Source organism: Xiphophorus hellerii, chromosome 14 (assembly GCF_003331165.1).
Source record: "Xiphophorus hellerii strain 12219 chromosome 14, Xiphophorus_hellerii-4.1, whole genome shotgun sequence".
Taxonomy (NCBI): Eukaryota; Metazoa; Chordata; class Actinopteri; order Cyprinodontiformes; family Poeciliidae; genus Xiphophorus; species Xiphophorus hellerii.
In genome coordinates, this window is record NC_045685.1 from 6,285,776 (window position 1) to 6,309,881 (window position 24,106).

A 24,106-nucleotide genomic window follows, 5' to 3' on the forward strand; every position below is an offset into this window, starting at 1 on the left:
CTTCCACCTCGGCTATGGATTGTCTTACTGCTTTTAAAACGTTGTGAACTAAATCAGAAGATGCTGGTGCTGAGGCATTCCACGTACGGAGAACCTGGAGAAAATACCCCAGGTTGAGAGTCACATACCCGAGGGAACTTTGCCGCCAAAGCTGCTTTACCAGTACATAGCCACAAATACTGGCTAAAAAGAGAAAATAGCTTCTTTTACTATGTCGTCACAAGGCATTGTGTGTCAAATTTTGAGGAAACAAATGAATTAAATTTTGTAACAGGATAAAATGTGGAAAAATGTGACGCGTCGTTGATGCTTTCCGAATGCCCCCGGTAGGCCGACAAGTCATCTTGCTCGTTAAAATGCTAATTATGGTTCCATGGACGACTGGAAAAGTGCTCACTTCACACCAGTAACTAAGCCAGAACAGGCAATGAGTGCTGTGGTACTGTGCACACACCTCAGTCTCTTTAGCGGCGGAAGGCATACTTCTTCCATTGATCACATTACAACACCCTCTCCATCACATTCCTGTCCCACAGATTCATACTAACAATTCAGGTCGGAGCAACCAGTTGAACAGGCAAGTGTTCCCGTACATCCAGAAAGAACTCTGTTCGCTATTGGTTTGCCTCAATTATGTATAATCATTCACTTTTGAAAGAGGCTTTTCTTGCTAAGTGAACTTCAGTTGAAAGGTGATAATTATAGGCTACAAACGAGATAAACTAAAGAGAGGCCAAAGTGCCGCTGAAGGCGGTGTGACAGAGCCGCGATTAATGAAGAATTACTGAACTACTTGCACACAATAACTAAAGAGCTATAATTATGAGACTTTTGTAGATAAATGAACAAGCCAGAGAAAAAACTACCACTGGTCAGTTTTTGTCAAAGACGTGCGATGTGGATTTTTCTTGTTGGATCAGTTGTCTTTGCCCTTAGTAACTTTCACATGAGTGACTGGAAAAGTTTACTGCAGGCTGGTCGCACACATAATGCTGCTTTTCTTTTGGCTTTGGTCTGTGGCGTATCATACATGTTCACTGAATCGGTAGCTGTACATAAAAGCCTATAAATTAGAGCCGCATGACTTCAAATAAATCTATAATTGTTAATGTGTAACTGAAAATGGCAATGAAGAAATCGATTTGTAAAGTCACAACCTCAAACTTTAACGGGAATATTTTGTGACATTTAACTAGGCATAAAGAAATATTTTGGGTGTTACTTTCCAGTTTATGGCACCCCAACAAGTATTATGTCACTTTTTTCTACACACACACACATTAAACTTAATATTTAGCTCCAGCTAATCCAAATATTTTAACCTCCTTAAGTGTTTTTGAGAAACATAATGGTATTTTCTCATTTGATAGTCCAGTAGACTTGATTTTATTGTTGGCCAAAATTGCAACCACTGTTACAATTTCAGCTGGTTCGCTTTCACAGTGCGCCGTGACAAATGAACCAAACTCTTTGAAAAATCTGTTCAGTTCGCCTGTGGGGGCGCTGTACCAAGCACCAGGAAGGAAACGGCACGAAAAACCTCTGAAGAAGATACTGAAAAAGCGTAACTTTTTTCTTCACAAAATGTTTTAAAAATGGGGTGGCGTCAGATTTTAGAGGTCTAGGATTTTTTGTCTTGTCTTTGGTACAAGACCAGGATCCATTTCTCGTGCTCCCACTTGTACCAGAACCAGAACCAGAACCAGAATACACCTCAGTTGAGCCTGAGGAGAAAACTAGCAACCTGCCAGCTGTCAGTCAACAATACCAACTACTCACAATTTGTCATCAATAAATATACCAAAGCTTATATTTGAAGACAAGAAAGAAAATTTGATTATTTTTAAAATCTGTAGAGACAAACAAAAAAGACTGGACAGTTTGGATGAAAATATATTTATTCAACTACTGAAAAAATTAAAAAAAATCTGGTAATCTTAGCATAGGTCTAAATGATTAACTCGCCAATTTATGGCATATGGTACAGCATTTTTTTCATGCTGTTTGCACGTGACGAGCATACAACGTCAGCCAGTGAAGGCTTCATAATTTAACCACCTGTACGTTCTTAATAACATAACATATATCATGACAACAAATGCAGTACTTTGATGGCGTCGGCTTTAGCAATGCTGCAGGAATAAAACGTGTTGGAAAACATTTTGCAACACAAATGTTACGTGTAGGTTTACACGAGCTGTTTTTCAATTTAACAACAATTAAAAAAATAAAATAAAATAAAATAAAACACAAACTTTTAACATAAACCACCAAGTTTTACAATGTAACCAGACCTCAAAACCCCAGTCCTGTTGCATAAATCAAAATCAAATCAAATCAAAGTTGGCTTATGCTGACTAAGAAAAAAAAAAAAAAAAACCCAAACAAAAAACATCACCACTTTTCTTGCAACTCTTTAAAAGTGTAACAGGACATGCTACTTAATTGTACTCCAGTGATCTAAAGACTTACATTCACGTTTGAACTTTAAATAATAAATAAACATTAAACGGTCCAGTTTAGTCCTTTTTCTTTAGTTGCAGAAATCACAAGTCACTAGAAACGTTGGTTTCTTCACATTGCTGTGAAGGCCAGCATATACACGGTGACCAGCAGAGCTGCAAGGGAAGCGAGGAGAAAATAAGGCAAATACATTAGTTTGAATAAATAAATAAAAAAAAACACTCAATAAAAATCGTGTTTAGCTTACCAGGAAAGAAAGAGGGAGTGTAATTGATGGCGGCATTGTTCAGCAGGTTGGTGAGGTTAGCGGTAGGATCCGACAAGTTTGTACGACTTGTCAATAATTGGAACGTTGTTTGTCCCAGCTGTAAGGTCTCTGACAGAAAAAGGAAAACAAAATAACATTAATTGGAGTATAAATTCATGTTTATGAGTGCTTAAAGTGATTGCTTACTGGCGTCGTAAGATCCAGTTGAAACTGACAAAGCATAATTTGCTGTTCGGACAGAATTGTCTGGTAGATCAGCTGAAAATGTGCACTGGATTTTGTTGCCGTTGACTGTGCCCCGCTCATTGCTTGAGTTCTGCGACTGAAGAGAGAAACAGTTGGATTATTTAAATGTTCAGGGAGAACTTGGGTCATACAAACTGACAAAACAATGGACCCTCGCCCATTTACCATTCCGACGTAAGCTTAACTTACCGATTTGAGATTTATCACCAAATTGTCAATGGTGCCAGTGAAGAATCTGACATTGCCATTTTCGTTTGCACAAATGTAAGCCGTGTGAGTGCCAGTCTGCCGAACCCAACAACGATATGATCAGTTTCATCGATTTAGACAGCACTGTACTTCAGTCTGAAAACATTCAAATCTGTACGTTTACATATGACATACCTTATTTTCACTGTTTGAGAGTCCAGCAGCAACATAGCCATCTGACTGTCCTGAGAGCTCAAAGTTGTATATTTGGCCACTTTGTTGCTTGACAGATAGGAAATAGCAACTACTTCCGGCAGCGGGATCGCACTTTGAGGGTTCGGCTGCACAGAGCTTTGTGGTGCCACATTCTTGCCGGGTTATAACTGTCTGCAACAGGGAAGGCAAATAATTAAAATCTTGTACTTTGACACAAACCACTATGAAAGAGGAAAGCTGCATTATTCTTAAAGTTATGCGTGTGTGTGTGTGTGGGGGGGGGGGGGGGGGGCATATTATGAGACTGTGTAAACCTTTGCTTTTCTCACATATTTAAACATAAAGATATTTCACTATTTCTGGTGTTTAGTACTGCTGCCTTCAATTGCAGGATATTTAAAATGCCATTTAATCCTCAAAATGGACAATTTTAGGATGTCTCAAAAATCTTAAAATGTCATCACAGACCCTACAATAGCAAAGTTTCCCCCAGAAAACTTGCTAAGGCCAGTGGTTGGGTGCCAGGGCAGTCATTCATCCAGCGACCCGTCGTGTTTTTAAGTCAAAAAATGTTTAAAGTTGACAGGAAATTTTGAAAAAGAATCACTTGATAATTATGTGCTATTGAAATATTGGAAGATTAATACCTGAACACCAACTATAAAGTCTTAAAAAATGCAAACATTTTAGAAAGACTTAAACAAATAAGCAATGCTTAGCCTGCACAGGTTTAAAGCACCTGTCAGAGTTGCTGTAAAACCTGGCGGCCCGCCAGGCTTACAATACACTGGGGGAAACGCTGAATAGCCTCATGCTACTGCTGACAAGAATGCATAAGCTCGTACAATTAGGAGGAAACTACATTAAGTTTAGCTTCAGTGGAAGGTGTGCTGGGATGAAACCATCACCCCTTGAGAGAAAATATGAATGCCAGGCCAGGTCTGAAACCAAAATATTTGTTTATATAAGAACAGAGGACATGTTTGGCATAAAAGCTGCAGTTGTCATGTTTTGGGACGAGCTCGCCATTTTAGAAGCCACTCTCAATTCTACTGTGTTTCTGGGTATGCTTGTGGAAACTGAGCTTTTCGTTCTTTTTCACAACGACTCTCTTTTCCATTTGGCGAGAATTCTCTGTACGCGTGCCTCCCTTACCGAAAGTTGGGGGATGAGAGCCCCTGTTGGTGCCACTGTGGTTGCATTGTTTCCGGTCGGTGCTGGGGTTGTTGTGTTGGCAATCTCGTTGGTTACGTTGTTATCAGGGTTTGCCAGATCTACCGCGCTGACCTTTATAACAGGGGTGGGAGCACCCAGGCCATCGTTAGCTGAAAGCAGAGAAAGCACATAGGTTTTAGTTAAATTTGAACATTTTCTGCTCTTGTTAAAATGTTGCATTTCCTTGTGAAGTCACTGTGAGATGTTGGCTTACTGTCGTTGTACTCTCCCGTTGAAACCGCAACGCCGAGGGTTGTTGCTCGAGTTTTTGGTTCTGGAACAGTGGCAAGGAATCTGCACTGAATTGTTTTGCCCTTGATCTTGCCCTTCACTGAGTTCACATTGAGCTGCGGAGCAGAAAGTACAACAGAAGTTTTAGAAAGTTAAGCAGATGGGAATGTGCAGACAAAAGAAGCCAAAAAGCTATTCAACATGTTACCTAGTTGAAACTGACCTTTGATGGTTTGTTATCAATGTAACCTTAAGAGATAACTGTAAAACTCACCTCTGAAATATTCAGAACACCATTGTAGAGGATCGAACTAAAGAATTTGACTTTGCCCTTGCTGTTTGCACAGATATAAGTCGGGTCTCCCTAAAGGAGGAAATTGGGTAAAGTAAATGGTACTGTCAGAACCAAAGTTACAGAAATACAAAATATAGCTTTAGTCCTTTTATCTTCCAGTGAGTTGATGACGGTAAATTACCTGCCCACCGCCAGCTGTCAGAGTTGCTGCAATGTATCCGTTTGATTCTCCTGAGAGATCGAAGTTAAAGTTTCGACCACTTTCCTGCTTTGCAGCAAAGAAGAAGCAAGACCCTGTTACAAAGGGGTCGCACCTAGAGGGCTCAGCTACACACAGCTGCTTGGATCCACACTCAGCATTAGTGACGTTGGCCTGCAAAAGACATAACAGCCATCACAGTGGATAGAATGATTTACAGTTTAACCATTAACAAAAAATATCTACAATGGCCGGCTCTATTCTTTTGCATTTAAAAAAAAAAAAAAAAATCTTTTTCATTTACCTCAAGGGTTAGCACTGTAGTGTTTGGGGACACTGGGACAAATTGTGTTGATGCTGTCATTGATACACTCGTCACGCTGACTTCTGTTGCTGTCATTTTGGTGGTTGGGGTTGTCGACACGTTGGAGGGACTTGTCGATGAGCTTTCTGCTGTGGCTGTCATTTTGGTGGTTGGGGTTGTCGACACGTTGGTGGGACTTGTCGATGAGCTTTCTGCTGTTGTTGTCATTTTGGTGGTTGGGGTTGTCGACACGCTGGTGGGACTTGTCGATGAGCTTTCTGCTGTTGCTGTCATTTTGGTGGTTGGGGTTGTCGACACGTTGGTGGGACTTGTCGATGAGCTTTCTGCTGTTGCTGTCATTTTGGTGGTTGGGGATGTCGACATATTGCTGGGACTTGTCACCTTTATTCCTGTCGTTGTCAACATAGTGCTAGGTGGTGCTGTCGTAGTGTTTAGAGTGCCCACAAATCTCCCAGACAGCATCACCAACAGAGCACAGTAGATAAGTCTTTTATCCATGCCTACAGAAAATAGCAAAATAGACAGAATCATTCCTGATGGGGAATTTTGATACACTTAGAAATGAGAACATAACTTTGAGAGTTTTTAATTCACCCAAATTTCCTCCAAAATATTATGAATATTTACTGTTAATTTAATCCTAACTCTAATATTTGTCAGTATCCAGATCGGTATTCAATAGAGACTGGATGGACTATCTGCACACACTTAGACGTAAGACCCATGTACAGGAGAGCTTGGAAAACGTATTGTCCAGAACAGTGTCCAGACAATGTTAACTGACAATGTACTGTGTCAATGGACAGAAACCAGCCACAATGCATGTCCAATGTGGTTTTTATGATTTAACATACCATTGTGTGTTCTGTAGTTAGACTGTTTCAATGGCATTTCTATAGTCATTTGCTTGCTACAGCAGTTCTGTAGTTAGGTGTTCCTACGACAGTTTACGGCATTTCCGTGGAGAGAAGGCTGCGTAGGGAATTGTGAAAATAATCGCAACAGAGACTTTATAAAACATTCTGACTTTAACCAGATTCATCCGTGAGACTTTCTTTAAAATCAGGAATGTGCTATACGATTACTATTCCTGTAGACAATTCTGATGTCATGGCTTCGTTAGATACGTCCCGCCATCTAAGTTAATTGGAGGCAATTCTGTTGATTTATTGTAGGCAAAACTCAAACGTATACAGACCAAAAGTTTGGACACACCTTTTAATTCAATGAGTTTCCTTTATTTTCATGACTATTGACATTGTAGATTCACACTGAAGGCATCAAAACTATGAATAACACATGTGGAAATATGCACTAAACAAAAAAGTGTAAAACAACTGAAAATAGCCCTTATATTCTAGTTTCTTCAAAGTAGCAACCTTTTACTGTGATTACTGCTTTGCACACACTCTGCATTTTCTTGATGAGCTTCAAGAGGTCGTCACCTGAAATGGTTTTCACTTCATAGGTCAACCTGCCCTGTCAGGTTAATAAGTGGCATTTCTTGCCTTATAAATAGTCATGAAAATAAAGAAAACCCGTTGAATTAGAAAGGTGTGTCCAAACTTTTGGTCTGTACTGTACTTCCTTATGTGACATGCGATTCTGCTCACCTGACCAAAATTTGTTTTAAGATTTTAATTTACTACATTTTAAGCTCTGCAAACACGGCAAGTCCATCCAGAATGAAATACATGACTCTCTTTAGCTGCGGCCAACAACAGCTCAAGACTTTTGTTGACCTCTGCCACATCCGCTAAAATGCCGAACGGCGGGCTGAAGTGTCAGTGATGTTTGAGAGCAACTTATTAAAGTCAGTGAAACTCCTGCATCGGCAACACTGAAGTAGCAAACACAGACAGCATAAGCTAATGTCCAGGAATTTCCACAGTGTGGAGCAACAAAGGATGTTTCTGCTTTTTTATTCCGTTCAAAAAATTTGGTTTGAAGTTGCGAACCACGCAATGCTAAGTTCTCCTGCATTGCAAATTAACAGAATAAAAATTTTGATTTCAGTAAAGAAAAAAAAATTTAAATTAATTTCACCTATTTACATCCTACTTAGGAATTAGGATTAGGACTACACTCCAGAAACAGAAAGAAGCTGCAACATGAGTTAGGAACAGAGTCGGGAGCAGAGCCCTGGGTGTTTCAGACTTGACTCAGACGCATTTCCTTAATTTACCACTAAAGCATTAAAAGGGATTCTATCATTTTTTGGTGCTGAAGTCTGAATTAATAATGAAAAAAAATATTCTTTTTGCCTTACAAATGTACAATTTCATAACATCAAAGAAATAGTCATCATCAATAGGTGACACTAAATGCAACAAAGTAAAAAAAAAAAAAAGTAGAAAAAAATTAATTATTCTGGGTTTTTTTTAGCAACCAGAAATAATTGTGGCCATCCTTACTGACATAACCATCATAGGTATGATGTAAAGTCATAGAGGGAGAAAGAGAGAAGAAAATGCTTTCCTCTTTTTAATTAGTGGTTTGAATTACTGCTGAAGTACTGCAATTAGTCCAGTAAGGAGAAATATTTCACAATGGAGAGCGTTTTTTTTTTTTTTTTTTACCTGTGAATCTTCTTGTCGTCCGTCTAATCGGTTGTTCCTCGGCTGTCAGAGTTACTGCCCCAAAATATGATCTGCAGGTGGAGTGTCTCTGATGCTTTCTGCAAACTCCCAAAGGAAGATGGGGCACCTGTTTACTGTTTGTCACTATTTAAGATTAGAAGGAGGAGTTAAAACAACTGAAACCACAAGCAAAAATATTCGGTAGACTGCTTAGGGGCATGATCAGATCAGTTCCTGTAAAACAACTTGTTCAGAAGAATTTAATCAAAAGTATGCAGGGTATGTGTGCCAGGGGTGTGTGTGTGCATGCGTGTGTGCGTGTGTGTGTGTGTGTGCGCCGTGTGCACATGCTTAGCCATCCTGTTTAGGACCATTTTTGGCACACTGCGGGCACAACAAGTCCTGAACGTATCACAATTGTTTTTATAGTAAACCTACATCTAAAGTTGCTATTGACATACATTTTTTACCAGGTGTTGACAACAACCCAACTAACCTATGCATAGAAATAAAGTAAAACAAATAAGTTGAGAAATTAAGTTATGTGTAATAATGTAAAATAGCACAGGTGAAAAGTATTGAAGACTCTTTCTGATATTTAGTTAATACTTTGACCTCCAAACTTCAGTGATGGGGTGATGTACGGAGCATTTTGACCTCCAAACGTGGTTTGTGTTTTATGGCAGCCAAAGAGTTCAACTTTACTGTCATCTGACTAAACTATGTCACAGGCTTGTCCAAATGTTGTGCGGCAAACTTTCAAGGAGCGTCAACAAGCTTTTTCTTCAAAAATGGATACCAGCATAGTGAGTAGGGCCGAGGCAGGAAAGGCAAATGCTAAAGGCGCCAGCAAAGAGGGGCAAGACGAAAAATAAACTTTGGTAAGGAGGAAGGAGCCTGGAGGGAGTCTGGAAGATGCTCGGGAGGATGAGGGTGGAGACGGGGAGGAGGTGGGTCCGCGGTTGTTTGGCCTGTTGAAGGAGCTCTTGCGTGGTGATTGGCTGGAGCGGAGCGACAATCCGGTGCTGGTTGGCTGAGGCGGAGGCGTGGTAATTGATGATGCCGGTAGGCTGAAGAGAATCTCACAGCTTGAATTTACGCCTATAAGGCTACATAACAATGAACCGATTGTATTGTGCAATTATTCTGCATTATACCTTTGTTGACTAAGCTACACGTGGCTGAATGAAGCTAAAACAATCATCCATAAAACTTACTCAAAAATAGAACTGGGACACAAAAGTTACATCGATTCATAAAATATAAACTTGCACACACAAAAAAAAGCTTCTCCAAGTCCCAACACAGGTGGATGCAAATGTATATATTACTCAGTCTTTCTTTGTGTGCTTTCCATGCAGGGCCGGCCCAAGCCTCCATGGGGCCCTAAGCGAAATGTAATTTTGGGGCCCTCTAGTTCTGCTAGCAAGGGGGACCGGCTGCAATCAGCAGTCCGATCACTAGATAATTCTCACACCTGCTATAAACTTATTGCATCTCAGGCAGTGCTGTTTACATTATATACATGTATAATAGGATACATTTATTGGCCAACTGATTTCTGAAACTGAAATTATTCATAGTGAAATTGTGTGTCTTTGATATTATTGAAATTATTACTAAAAAACAAAGCAAACAAAAACCTCAGCTCCACCGAGGGGGCCCCTTAGTGGCTCTTGGGCCCTAAGCGGCTGCTTAGTTTGCTTATGCCTTAGGCCGGCCCTCTTTCCATGCACCCATGTGAAAACAAATACTTAATCATTGCAGTTTCTAAACCTGCCACTATGAGCGCTATAATGCATGGGTAACATAACAGTAATATAATTTCCTAATATACAAAAAAAGGTCTGTCCTAATTAACATAAGACAATCCTTTGTTAGTCCTACAAAGGATAATCTTAGGAATTTGTCATATATATATTTTTTTTCTTCCATTTTTTTTTTCTCCTTAAGAGTTTTTGCGGCGCTAGTGGCTCGTATTTTTTCTACAGTAGGCAGACAGGAAGGAGGGAGAGGAGGAGCTGGGGGAAGACATGCTGTAAAGGTCGTCGGGCCCGGGAGTCGAACCCGCGACGTCCGCGTCGAGGACTAAGGCCTCCAAACGTGGGGCGTGCTAACCCCCTGCGCCACCTGGAATTTGTCATATTAGGAAATAATATTATTAGCTACAAGTTTTTAAAAGAACAGTTAGCTACTTTTTCTTGGCCCTCTTTATATTACCTTGTGGACGGCTGGCGCCCATTTAGCTGCATAGCATAAAAAATATCAAACACTACATTTAAAGATAATGATACTTTGCTGAACTCCCCTCTTTCTGTACAAGTCAGCTTGTTCAGCTGTGATGCGCCTCCCCTTGCTGCGGCTCGTGCAGAGTGGCGGACAGCGCACGAGTGAGTGGGCTGAGTTTTGTAGCACAAGTAACTTCCATGTCTAAAAACCTTAAATTGCCTGGTGCTCAAGGCAGAAAGAGAAGAGAAAGAAGGGAAACACGTGACGAAAACAGAGGTACAGTAAAACTAATGTGATGAAATTACCTGTTCGTTTATCTCCTTAGCCGTAATGTAATGTAGCTGTGAGGAGCTAATCAGTAGCTTAGCCAATTTTTCTTGATTGCTGCCAACTTAAACTTCACATTTTTACCCATTAGGAGTTTTTCCTTGTGGGACACCTTGGTAATAATAGACGTCTTTATAAGCTATGGGTTTTAATTGAAACAGCTGATATTCATTTGTACTGAGAAGGGGAAATACTTACTGTATGGATTATTTGGGTTGTTACCAACACTTAATAGCACCTCTGGAAATCTGTCTACATGATTCAATACTTATTTTATCCACCATATGTGGAGAAAGTGCAATGCTAGAGATAGAATAACAAGGATGGACCAAGTGTTTCCTTCAGAAATACATATTTATTAAACCTTTGTACATATATGTAGACATACTATGATTAAAAATACATAGTAAAATATGTATTAATGTTGTTACCTTCACCAACATATGGTACCATAATTAGTATCCGCCTTATATTGACACATCCATACACATCAGCCAGTAAAGACTTCATAATTCAGGAACAGCTAACAACGCCACCATAACAATAAAATAATATAATGTAAAAAGAAGTCAGATTAGACAATTTTTTTAATATGCACCAGTGAAATAGGCTTTAAAGGTAATCAGACCATAAAACCCCAAAGCTGTTACGCATGATGATATGCTGGTATAAATCACACAATCTTTCTTTGTAACTCTTAAAAAGGTTTTTCTTTTTCTTCATGTGTAGTCCATTAAATTTCATTTTATGTTTAATTCATACGACAGAGCAGAATTGCAACAATCCCGTGGGTAAATAATTTTATGCTAATAAATAGAAGCATTTGACTTCATTTCGCTTTTAGTTTCAGAAACACAAACTTAAAACCCTTAAAACAAAGGGTTTTAAATTTATAACAGACTTGATTTTTTTTTTGTTCATTTCTTCAAATAATAACGACTCAGTACAAAATGAATCCTACTAAACTAAGAAAAACTGTTCACAGGACATCGATAGGAACTTTGCGGCTTTCTTCGAGCACGGTGGACATCGGTGGCTTCACCCTGCCGTGAAAGCCAGCAAACACATGGTGGCCAGCAGAACTGTAGGGGGACAACAAAGAAGAAATAAATACAATATCTTGTTAATTTTAATGTCAGAGATCAGCAGGTTTAGAGAACCACTAATGAAAAATGTGTGCTGCACGTAGCCTTGAGAACATATTTTATGGAGGAGCTTTGACACTTGGGAAAATTGTCCTGAGAAGAAACCAGGGAGGCCTTGGAGACATTCAGTTTCAAATCAGTGACGCGCGGTCAGGGGAGGCAGAGTCTCACCTGTCATCATGGAAAAATATATATAATGATAAAATAATTTATATTGCTATTTTAGCCCCTGTGGTTTGTACTATAAAGTATCTAATTTTCATTTAGCTTCACCAATTCTGATTATTTTTTCTTAAAAATCACTGAATTTTTGCATTTTCCCATTCAAATGCTCGCAAGCGAAGCCGGTGAGGCAGCAGTGAGCTGAGCCTCACCTTTGATTGCTCAACCTCTCGCTAACTGCACCGGCAGCCATTCAATGAGAGCATGATCCTCCTGTCTGTACGTCGCCAATAAAATGGCTAAAAAACATTTCATATATGAACTGATTTCCCCTAATTTTGCTTATTTATATAATGCACAGTGTTTTTTGTCACCAACTGTGTGTGTAACGAGTTTCGTGTGCTGAGGAGCGATCAGAAACGGCAGAGAACAGATTCGAGGTGAGGCAGGCAGTTCTCCTGCCTCATGGCAGGGGGCGCTCATGATCCCAGACATTGTGGCTCCACAACTGCAGCCTAAGAGACAGAAACAGCGAGCTAGCCATGGAGCTAGCCATGCAATAAAGTCAAGTGCAGCGATATATTTATAGTTTTTTCCTCTTACCACAGCAATCACTTATTAATAATCACAAAATAAACATTAAGTCTAAAACCATACTACTGCAACAGACTGAATGTTCTGCTCTTTGAGTGGGTTTTTTTGTGGCGTTGTTGTCAGTTGCTATGGAGTCTGCGGTAGCTGCGCTATACACAGGGTGAGAAAGGCCATGTTGTACTTTAACGTTTTTTCCTTTGCTGTGGAGCACAGCACGAAATTAATAATATCTACATGTCCAAGTTTGATTGAGTTAATGGATTTATTCTACGGCGGCATGGCATGTTAAAGAATTATATTTTTGCCCTCCATTGTTGTCTGCATGTGCGAAATTTCCTTATGTAAACAATAACATGCAGGGCGTCTATATTTGTAAGTCTGATTTTGATTTAGTCAGTGCCTCACCAGCTATGAACCTCACCGCACGTCACTGTTTCAAATAGAAGAGTAGATTTATTTACTGGTAAAGATAACTTGTGTAGTTTATTTTAAAAAAAATGGCATGTCATAATAGTTATTATGCTTTTCTGTATGTTTTATTAGTGTAGTAGCTATCAACCCTCCCTTTTGACTGGTATTGCATTAGCACACACAACCCAACTTTGGTGTGACATCAGGCATTCACAAAGTGGCATTCCTACATAGGCCTGTCACGATAAACGATAAATCAATTAATCGTACGATAAATCAATTTAATTATCAGCATTATCGTCTCTTCTGGCCTTTTTCTCTTTCTGTTGATGACACTGAATGAAAAAAAGGCTCAACTCCGGTGCTCTCCACTGACCCTCCCTTCCTCATTTCCTTAGTGTAAATCCCAGAGCACAGGACAGGATCTTAGAGCTGTCGGATTGTCGGCCCATTTTCAAAACCTGACAGACCACACATTAGCCGACAGAAATCCTAGGTATAACGGTTCAATCGTGTGTTGTCCAACAATGGGCACAAAATAATCACTACAATTCCAGTTTACTCATTTTAAAACCAGGCATTAATCAATACTTTACTACAATCTACCTGCAATGCATGTGGCTAGTGTCAGTCCTGACTGAATGAAAATCATTATAACCTATTTATGTCACGTTAACGAAGAACAGCTGAAAAGTTACCGGGTTTATCAACTGCGGTAGCAATTTTGCTCCAACTCCTCCCCTTGTCATTTCTATATTCTTTGCACAAAATGTTGAATAAACATTAATGTTTCCACATATCATCTAAAATGTCCGCTAGACTTCCTGTTGCACCGTGTCAGCTGTTAGGGATTCCACTCTGTACTTCCCCCTCAGAAAACACAGAGGGAATCCACGCTTTCTGATTGGCTACCTGTCACATTCAACAAACTGCGTTAAAGCTCCCAGTCGGGGAAAACCCCTGATTTAGATCAGAGCGGCAACAACGATCTACCATAACACACCACACACTACAGGATGATCGGTTATGAAATCACAAGCGACAATCTTAGAAAGACCAACGTTCTAAGATGGTCGTAAGGGAAAAAGTAGGGGCAAAAAATCATGTAGTGTGAACTATTGCATCAGGTAGTCGATGTGCCCATTTTCTCTATTTAAATCTAATTATTACTGAAGGGCAACATAATATACAGACTTCATAATCTGCACTCTTTTGGTTGAATGCAGTATTTATTTACACTTTGGCTTTATGTTATTTAGTTTTTATTCAAGTACATTTTTTGTTAATGGAGACTGAGAATCCATTTTGTTTTTGGTTGTTTTGTTTATCAGTTCCAGTGTTAAATGTCCTTTTGAAAATAAAGTGTATCTATCTTTGGCAGGAAATCACATGCATTATTACGTCATTTCCATTAAATCAGTGTAAAAAGGTCTTCAAACAATATTATCATTTATCGCAATAATTTTTGAGACAAATAATCGTTCAGCAAAATTTGCTATCGTGACAGGCCTATTCCTACATCACACAGCCTTAGATTCATTAGCTTACCTGGTAAAAATGAATGTGTGTGTGTGACCGGATAAACAAAGGAAGCGCTGTTGCCAATCAAATTGGCGGTAGGGTCTGACAGGTCAACTACGGCAGTCGTTTGAGTTTTGGATTTTGACACTCCCAGCTCCCCAGTACCTCAGCAAAGATGCAAAAACACAAAAAGATTTCAATGCATGTTACCAATGATTTTGACAAATACGCTTCTTCTCTGAGCAACAGTGAAATTATGCAAGTGCTTTAAGTGCTTTCTTACTGGAATTGTAAGGTCCAGTAAAAATACCAATAGCGTAACCTGCTGCTCGCTTTTCTGTGTCAGGTAGATCAGCTGTAAATATACACTGGATTTTACTTGAGTTGACGGATCCGTGCTTTTCGGTTACGTTCAGCAACTGAAAAGAGAAACTGAATCAATTGAAAGTAAAAGCATACTGTGTCCATCTAAACTTCGGGTTGCAGATGCTGATAAATATTTCCCAACACCTACTAATGCTATAAAAGCTTTACTCACATCCGTCACATTTGGTACAAGATTATTGAAGAAGCCAGCGAAGAAACGCACACCACCGTTGTGGTTCGCACAGATGTAAGCTATCCCACTGTCATTCTGTTGAAAAATATACCATTATATCACTTTTCATATTCCTCTTCAAAATCATACTATAATCTAGAATCATAAAAAGAGTGCACTACCAGATATGCATCAGTTGACAGACCAGCAGAAATGTAGCCCTGTGCCTGTCCTGAGAGCTCAAAGGTGTACTTTTGGTTACTTTGTTTCTTGACAGAAAGGAAATAGCAGTCTCCAGAGGCAGGATCGCACTTTGAGGGTGTATCTACACAGAGCTTTGAGGTGCCACATTCTTGCCGAGAAATACTGGTCTGCATGGGTGGAGACATGCATTTTAAATATCACAACTTCATAAGCCATCCAATAAATGTCATAATTGATTATTGTGTTTTCCTATTCAGCTAGTATTATTATTGTTGTTGCTATTATTTATTTTCCATCTCTTACCATAATTGCATGTATGATGCCTGATTCTGCTGTAATATTGATGTTGGTTGGTGCCACTGTAGTTGCGTTCTTAGTCGATGTTACCGTGGTATTTGCTGTTTCTGTTCTGTTGTCTGTTGCAGTGCTATTAAATGTGACCATATCGTTTGTCTCAGCATAAGTGGGCATAAATTCCCAGGACAGCACCACCAACAGAACACTGAGGATCAGACGTTTATCCATGCCTCCAGGAAAGAGTAAGACAATTTAGTAAAGCAATGTAAGGCGAAACTTAGCTTCAGTTAGATGTGAGATAAATAGTTCCTGTGAGAGAAAGAGGATAAAAGTTTTAGTTTTTATAAAATACTAAAACTGTTTGAAAAAAAAAAAAGATCTACGCCACTTCATATCCCTAAACAACTAATCAGCAGTTAAGTAAAATTCTTTACATAAATATGTGTATAACTATATTAGCTCTTCGTATGGTTGAAAGAGTCTTTCTTTGCAATATAGTTGAGTTATAATATGAAAATTATTTTAAAGTGGACAGAGGATGTTCTTGTGCCTACCTTGAAAGAAAAGAGAATTCCTTGAACAGAGTATCTCGTAAATGTTATGTTTAATCCCTAGGCGTTACTCTCAGGTGGATTGTTCCTGATGTCCTCTGATTCCCAGGGGAATATGTGACACTTATTTAGTCTGTGCCAGTATTGAGGACCTAGAGGGAGGGAGGAGACAGGACAGTTGACACCGAAGGATAGGAAAGAAGTTCATAGGTGTGGCAAGTTACTTAGTGAGTTTACTTTTCTAAAGTCCTCCCTAAACACACATTAAATTATGTCAATGATTAGACCAAGGAAGTAAGGGTTTTTCCCCCCCTCAGCTTCTCTGATTGCACAGAGAAGCTGGAGTAGTCCCACACTTTTGAGAAATTTCTTAGCGTTGTATCCCATGAAAATTTACCTTTAATTGATAACAGATGGAGCAAACATATTCACCCACTCACACACCCACCCACACATTAATGGTAGAAAGCAACAAAAAATAAAACATTGTCATTGAAAAATTAAACAGTGACAAATGACTTATGATGATCTTCTTATTATACACTGCAGTTTGTTTGTTTTTTTCCAATGAGAAAAGTTTTCAGTTGTCAAGTTTGTTGGCAATTTTCAGTTGTCAATGTTTGCCATGGTTAAACAAAACGCTCCTTTATGGATCTTCGGTTTCTGTCATAAAATGCGGTGGATGAGTGGTGAGGTAGAACGCCAGGTAAGAGAGATGGTTGTTTTAATATTAAATAATTCTCCAAACAGTCCACAAGATTCTGGCGGCACGGCTGAGCGGAAGCCAGGGCTCACACCGGTAGCAAACAGAATATACGAGTGGCAAATGAACAGGCAGACAGATTGACGCAACAGGCGACGAGGACCCGACAAGGAACAAAGAACACAAGTGGGATAAAATACACAGAGGGTAATTACGGGGAGGAGAAACACCTGGGAACAATCAAGGGGAGACAGGACAACATGGAGACTCAGAGACACAGAAACTTGAAATAAATACACAGAAAAACATGGAACATGACAGAATCCTGTACATCTACCTTGCTAGTATCCATATGGATTGTGGGTAATGAAGGAATCTGTCACGAGAAATGTCCACAGTCAGTATGTGGAGAGTCTGCGCTGCTCAAAGAGTATAACCAGTACTTGTATTTGTGTACAAGCCTTTAGACTGACATCGATAAGCGGGAAACGGGAGGCTCATGAAAATAAAATGACTGTAGTGGCACTGAAAGTTTGTCTCATTAAAAAACAAAATCTGCCGTGCAAGACAAGTATTGTCACGTATTTCTATGTCAGTGTTTCTTTTTTCAGTGACAATGTTTTTTGATGACTTCTTATTTTTCAGTGTTTCATTTTTCAATGCCAAATCTTTTTCTATGTCAGTGTAAACTGACATCAAAAAAGATGTCGTACATACTCGGGTGTACTGGTTGTACTCTTTGAGCCGCGTGGACTCATGCCGCATACTCTCTGTGAACATTAATCGTGACAGATACCTTCATTTCCCACAATCCATATGGATACTAGCAAATCTGATGAGCTGGTTGGGTGCATAGTCCGGTTTCTTCTCTATCAGGGTAGCCACCACACAACTGTAAACACTGCACTGAAAGTGCCGACTGTGCTGCACATCCTCGCCACTTTTTGCCAACTCTCAACCTTATCAGCTCAGGGTTGCATAAAATACAATTATAGGATTGTGTATACTGAAAAACCTTCTTTTCCCATTGTGAATTTAGATAATCAGATTAGTGCGTGTAATCCTACTCACCCTGCTACCGCAGATTTGCACACTCCTTGACATCACTGTCCCCTGTTACCAGTCTACAGAGGATTCCCCTCTATATGGTCTTGCGGGTAAAACAGTCGCCGATAAAAGGACACAATCCATTCCTCTGCTTTTACATTACAGATAATTAAAGTCAACTGAGGTCAGAATCTCTGAAGAGGATCAACCTAGAAACCACCTCTATCCAGTTCAACTTCAATCCCTGATTACGTAATACTTCCTGTTTACTCTGCCTGTCACTCACTGATGGTGGCGATTTTGGCAATGCTGGTACGAGTTCGTCGCATAGTCAGTGGGTGGCTGGTTTGAACCCCACTCTATCAGTCTCTGTTGTTGTGTCCTTGGGCAAAACATTTCACCCACCTTGCCTGCTGGTGGTGGTCAGAGGGCCTGGTAGTGCAGGTGCATGGCAGCCTTGCCTATATCAGACTGTCAGAGGGCAGCTGTGGCTACTATTCAGAGACTTGCCACCATCAGGGTATGAACATGTTTCTGAATGGGTGAATGACTGAATGTAGTGGGAAGTAGGGCTGTTGTAAACTAATATTTTAGTAATCGAGTAATCTATCGATTATTCTTACCATTAATCGAGTAATGGAAAAAAAATGTGTAAAATAAAATATTGATAAATCTAACATAACACCAGTGTTTCTATAGCATATCAGTTTTATAGCAGTTTTATACCGTTCTATAGCAGTCCAGTTTTTCACATTTGAGCTTCCTAACAATAATTTTTCTGTAGTTTAGAGCATTAACCTGTAACAATAATTGCTCACTTTCTAAGTTAACCTGAAGAAAAGTTATACAAAAATATGAAATTCTATTCAAGTTAATAATAAAGAGACAGGCTCACAAATATGCTTATAAAAAGTGTCTACACTCCAACTTTTGGTTTATGTATTCATCTTCAGTGAGTTTAGTAGATGAACTCTCACCTTGCCCAACCATTTATAGCTTTTGTGTTCATGTTAGCGACAGAATTTCTCACCTTCGCTCGTCACATTCAGAAACTCATCTACCAGCTACGTGCCTCCACGAAGAGCTCAGTCACCTATTTGTTGAGGCCGGGATGATATGAAATTTATTGTGCGGTTCGTCCCTAAAGCTACACTTACACTGTAAGCATCAACTACTCAGCCGCCCGCCGTGTTCAGTCTATCTGCTTACCTGTATAAATACTCCTGCAGCGCTCTTCCCGCCGTTCGCCATCAACCAGCAGCTCTCGTAGGAGAAAGGCTGCCGGACTACACACAAGTCATTTTAAGGATGCTTATTGGTCTCCGAAAACGATGAAAACCTGCACATTATCATCAATCAATAAAATCCCCACGGGCCGAGGTTGAAAGTTGGACATTATGATGATAACACTTAGCTTTCGTCAACAACTCATAGAGCACTGCGCACGGCAAATAATGTCCCGGCTCCTAAGAGACACCTGTAACCTGACATGGATTGGATGATATGCCAGGCCAGGTTTAAATATGTCCCGTTGTCCCAGGTAGCATGTAAAAATTCAACAGAAGTGAAAAATGTTTAAAGAAAGTGCAGTGTTAAAAACAGAATAAAACTGTTGGACCAAGTGATTCCTTAAGAAACACATATTTATTTACATTTTGTGCAAATACATTGATCAAGTATATTTATTTTAAAATATATATGCACTAAAAATATTTATTAATTTGTGCAAATGTTTAAATTACCTTCACCAACTGTTGTTGCCACATTTAGCATTCGTTTGATCAACAAGCCCATTCACATCAGCCAGTAAAGACTTCATAATTTAGGAATAACATCACAATCACAACAAAGAATAAAATTACATAAAGTCAAAAGAAGTCAGATTAGAAGTTTTCAACATGCACCAGTAAAATGGGATTCAAAGGTAACCAGACCTTTCAACCCAAATGCTGTTACGCATGATAAGATATGCTGGTGAAAATCATGGCAACAGACGTTTTGGGACTCTTGAAAACGTCTGTTTTTTCCTCTTGTGTAGTGGTGGAGGTCAGTTGCTTCATACTGCTGTGAAAGCCAGCATCGACACGGTGACCAGCAGAACTGTAGAGGAGACGACAAAAGAACAAAGAAAGACATTTTTTGGGATATTTTTTACATTGATAGCTAGCAGGTTTAGAAAACTACTAAAACATATGTGCTGCTCAAAGCCTTGGAAACACAACTCATCGAGGGGACTTGACACCTGGGCACATAGTCGCTAGAAATAATTAGGACACTCTATGACGTATTCAGTTTCAGAAAGCAGAGTGATTTATTTACAGGTAAACATAAAAAGAGACCATGTTTTATTCAATCAAGAGATTCTTAAAATGTGAATGTTAGGTCACTATGTCTTCCATGTGATGGTCTTTGGTGAGATGCTTCTTGTAACCATCCACCGGTCTCTGACTTCGGTCTGAGCGAAGCTTGCCTTCTCTATCAGCTGTGAGGTGTTTAAAGAGGCTCTATTGTCTTCATCTCAATTCAGGTCAACACCCTGCAGCTTAATGGGATCACGTTGCAGGCTACAGTTCTGCTTCATCAATTAGTTATGTTTCCACCAAGTAGATTGTCTCTAATAAGAAATGCGGCAAGCATCTTTCAGAATACGAACTCGTGTAAAACAGTGTCCTGTTTTTATGTCTATTTTAATTTCAGTTAACTTTTTATCAAGTGATAAGTGAAATAGACCTAGTTATTTCTTATCTTTTTAAGAGATATTGTTTTTGTCTGGAGAATTGCACATCAATTTCTTTGTCCAATGTTGCAGTGACAATGAAAATTCTATTCTATTGACAAAACATATCATTGTATAAATCTGCCTAGTTTATACAAAACAAATGGTAAGTCAACTGGAGGTCACCATAGTTTTGCATGTTACCACAGGCATTTTGACGCCTTTGAGTTTGGAGAGCCTCTTTCTCATCACCCTAATCTTTAGCTCTGTCTTTGTTTCTCTGATTGATTTAAGTCGGGCATCTGGCTGAACCTCTGCATACCAAATACTTTTAGAAGTCACATATCAAACATAAGCAACCTTACTTTAATGTGTCATCTGACACATCAAAGCCCTACTTTCCACTGCCGTCAGCTTACCTGGCAAGAATGACTGTGTGTGTGTGACCGGGTAAGCAGACGAAGTGCTGTTAGTGCTGTTGCTCAGCAAATTGGTGACGTTGGCGGTAGGGTCGGAGAGGCTTACGACAGGCGTTAGTACTTTGAAGCTTGCTGTTCCTGGCTGCCCAGAACCTAAGACAATGTGAAAGAAGATTTCTAACTTTAATACCAATGATTCATCAAATTCTCTCTGGGCGACAGGAAAATTGTTCGAGTGCTGAGAGTGATTCCTTACTGGCATTGTAAGGTCCAGTTGTAATAGACATGGAGTAGCCTGCTGCTCGTGTCGTGTCAGGAAGAACAGCTGAAAATGTGCACTGGATTTTGCCTGAGTTGACTGATCCCCGCTCATTGCTTGAGTCCAGTGTCTGAAGAGAGAAACAGTTTAATTATAGTAAAACAATGATGTCCATGCAAACCTTGTGCCGCACAAATTGATAAATATATCCACACATCTACTAGTCCTACAAAAGCTTAATTCACCTGTGTGAGATTTAGAACCAGATTATTGATGAAGCCAGTGAAGAAACGGACAGCACCTTTGTGGTTAGCGCAGAAATAGGCTCTGTGACTGGCAGTCTGTTGAAAAACATGATATTATTTTATTTTCCATCTTTTCAAACTAGAATATTGCTCTGGTTTAGATTTCATGGTATTTTAATCTAGGTTCCTAAAATATGCATTACCTCAGATGCAGCATTTGACAGACCAGCAGCAATGTAGCCGTCTGTCTGTCCTGAGAGCTCAAAGTTGTACGTTTGGCCACTTTGTTGCTTGGCAGAAACGAAATAGCAGGTTGCGGAAGAGGGATCGCACTTTGAGGGTTCAGCTGCACAGAGCTTTGTGGAGCCACATTCTTGTCGAGAAATACTGGCCTACAAAGGTGAAGGCATGAATTTTAAATATTGCACTGTAATAATCTTACAATAAACCTCATATATGATCACTTTCTTTTTTTCAAAGTTATTTCTATTTCTTACCACTGCCGGGAGTGTGTTTGATGCTACTGTGGTTGCATTATTAGCTGGTGCCACGGTGGTTGCATTGCTGGCTGGTGCTACTGTGGTTGCATTGCTGGCTGGTGCTACTGTGGTTGCATTGCTGGATGGTGCTACTGTGGTTGCATTGCTGGATGGTGCTACTGTAGTTGCATTTTTGGCTGATGCTACTGTAGTTGCATTGCTGGATGGTGCTACTGTAGTTGCATTGCTGGATGGTGCTACTGTAGTTGCGTTTTTGGCTGGTGCTACTGTAGTTGCATTGCTAGCTGGTGCTACTGTGGTTGCATTGCTGGATGGTGCTACTGTAGTTGCATTGCTAGCTGGTGCTACTGTGGTTGCATTGCTGGATGGTGCTACTGTAGTTGCATTGCTAGCTGGTGCTACTGTAGTTGCGTTTTTGGCTGGTGCTACTGTAGTTGCGTTGTTGGCTGATGCTACTGTAGTTGCGTTTTTGGCTGGTGCTACTGTAGTTGCGTTGTTGGCTGGTGCTACTGCGGTTGCGTTTTTGGCTAGTGGTACTGTAGTTGCGTTGTTAGCTGGTGCTACTGTAGTTGCATTTTTGGCTGGTGCTAGTGTAGTTGCGTTGTTGGCTGGTGCTACTGCGGTTGCGTTTTTGGCAGGTACTACTGTAGTTGCGTTGTTGGCTGGTGCTACTGCTGTTGCGTTGTTGGCTGGTACTGCTGTAGTTGCATTGCTTGCTGGTGCTACTTTGGTTGCGTTGTTGGCTAGTGGTACTGTAGTTGCGTTGTTAGCTGGTGCTATGGTGGTTACGTTTTTACCTGGTGCTACTGAAGTTGCGTTGTTGGCTGGTGCTACTGTAGTTGCATTTTTGGCCGGTGCTACTGTAGTTGCGTTGTTGGCTGGTGCTACTGTAGTTGCGTTGTTGGCTGGTGCTACTGTAGTTGCATTGCTTGCTGGTGCTACTTTGGTTGCGTTGTTGGCTAGTGGTACTGTAGTTGCGTTGTTAGCTGGTGCTACTGTAGTTGCATTTTTGGCTGGTGCTAGTGTAGTTGCGTTGTTGGCCGGTGCTACTGTAGTTGCGTTGTTGGCTGGTGCTACTGTAGTTGCGTTTTTGGCTGGTGCTACTGTAGATGCGTTGTTGGCTGGTGCTAGTGTAGTTGCGTTGTTGGCTGGTGCTACTGTAGTTGCATTGCTTGCTGGTGCTACTGTGGTTGGGTTTTTGACAGGTGCTACTGCTGTTGCATTGTTAGCTGGTGCTAGTGTAGTTGCGTTGTTGGCTGGTGCTACTGTAGTTGCATTGCTTGCTGGTGCTACTTTGGTTGCGTTGTTGGCTGGTGCTACTGTGGTTGTGTTTTTGGCTGATGCTACTGTAGTTGCGTTGTTAGCTGGTGCTACTGTGGTTGTGTTTTTGGCTGGTGCTACTGTAGTTGCGTTGTTAGCTGGTGCTACGGTTGTTGCGTTGCTGGCCGGCGCTACTGTGGTTACGTTTTTGGCTGGCGCTACTGTAGTTGCGTTGTTGGCTGGTGCTACTGTTGTTGTGTTGCTGGCCGGTGTTACTGCGGTTACGTGGTTGGCTAGTGTTACTGTGGTTGCATTGTTGGCCGGTGTTACTGCCGTTGTGTGGTTGGCTGGTGTTACTGCGGTTGCGTTGTTGGCCGGTGTTACTGTGGTTGCGTTGTTGGCTAGCGCTACCGTAGTTGCGTTGTTGGCTGGTGCTACTGTGGTTGCGTTGCTGGCCGGTGTTACTGCGGTTATGTGGTTGGCTGGTGTTACTGTGGTTACGTGGTTGGCTGGTGTTACTGTGGTTGCGTTTTTGGCTGGTGCTACTGTAGATGCATTGTTGGCTGGTGCTAGTGTAGTTGCGTTGTTGGCCGGTGGTACTGTAGTTGCGTTGTTGGCTGGTGCTACTGTAGTTGCGTTTTTGGCTGGTGCTACTGTAGATGCGTTGTTGGCTGGTGCTAGTGTAGTTGCGTTGTTCGCTGGTGCTACTGTAGTTGCATTGCTTGCTGGTGCTACTGTGGTTGGGTTTTTGA

General features: G+C 40.5%; 2 protein-coding genes across 3 annotated transcripts; both read right to left on the reverse strand.

Moving 5' to 3' along the window:
* Positions 1 to 1,879: 1,879 nt before the first annotated feature.
* Positions 1,880 to 8,364, reverse strand: LOC116733238 (mucin-5AC-like). The gene is made up of 12 exons (XM_032584021.1): positions 8,227 to 8,364; positions 6,043 to 6,147; positions 5,627 to 6,000; positions 5,305 to 5,496; positions 5,103 to 5,192; positions 4,812 to 4,944; positions 4,538 to 4,707; positions 3,362 to 3,553; positions 3,167 to 3,262; positions 2,918 to 3,053; positions 2,711 to 2,839; positions 1,880 to 2,618 (listed from the first exon to the last, which is right to left on the reverse strand). Exons 2-12 carry the CDS (start codon positions 6,143 to 6,145, stop codon positions 2,575 to 2,577), a joined length of 1,659 nt encoding a protein of 552 aa, XP_032439912.1. The 5' UTR covers positions 6,146 to 6,147; positions 8,227 to 8,364; the 3' UTR covers positions 1,880 to 2,574.
* A 2,753-nt stretch (positions 8,365 to 11,117) lies between these two features.
* LOC116733495 (putative ferric-chelate reductase 1) lies at positions 11,118 to 16,343 on the reverse strand. 2 transcript variants are annotated; one of them, XM_032584350.1, is made up of 7 exons: positions 16,209 to 16,343; positions 15,661 to 15,963; positions 15,336 to 15,524; positions 15,154 to 15,249; positions 14,899 to 15,034; positions 14,643 to 14,780; positions 11,118 to 11,864 (listed from the first exon to the last, which is right to left on the reverse strand). In XM_032584350.1, exons 2-7 carry the CDS (start codon positions 15,880 to 15,882, stop codon positions 11,821 to 11,823), a joined length of 825 nt encoding a protein of 274 aa, XP_032440241.1. In that variant the 5' UTR covers positions 15,883 to 15,963; positions 16,209 to 16,343; the 3' UTR covers positions 11,118 to 11,820. The 2 variants fall into 2 exon arrangements, with proteins under 2 accessions (XP_032440241.1, XP_032440240.1); XM_032584349.1 differs by having other exon boundaries at positions 15,661 to 15,884; positions 16,209 to 16,340.
* Between the last annotated feature and the right edge of the window lie 7,763 nt (positions 16,344 to 24,106).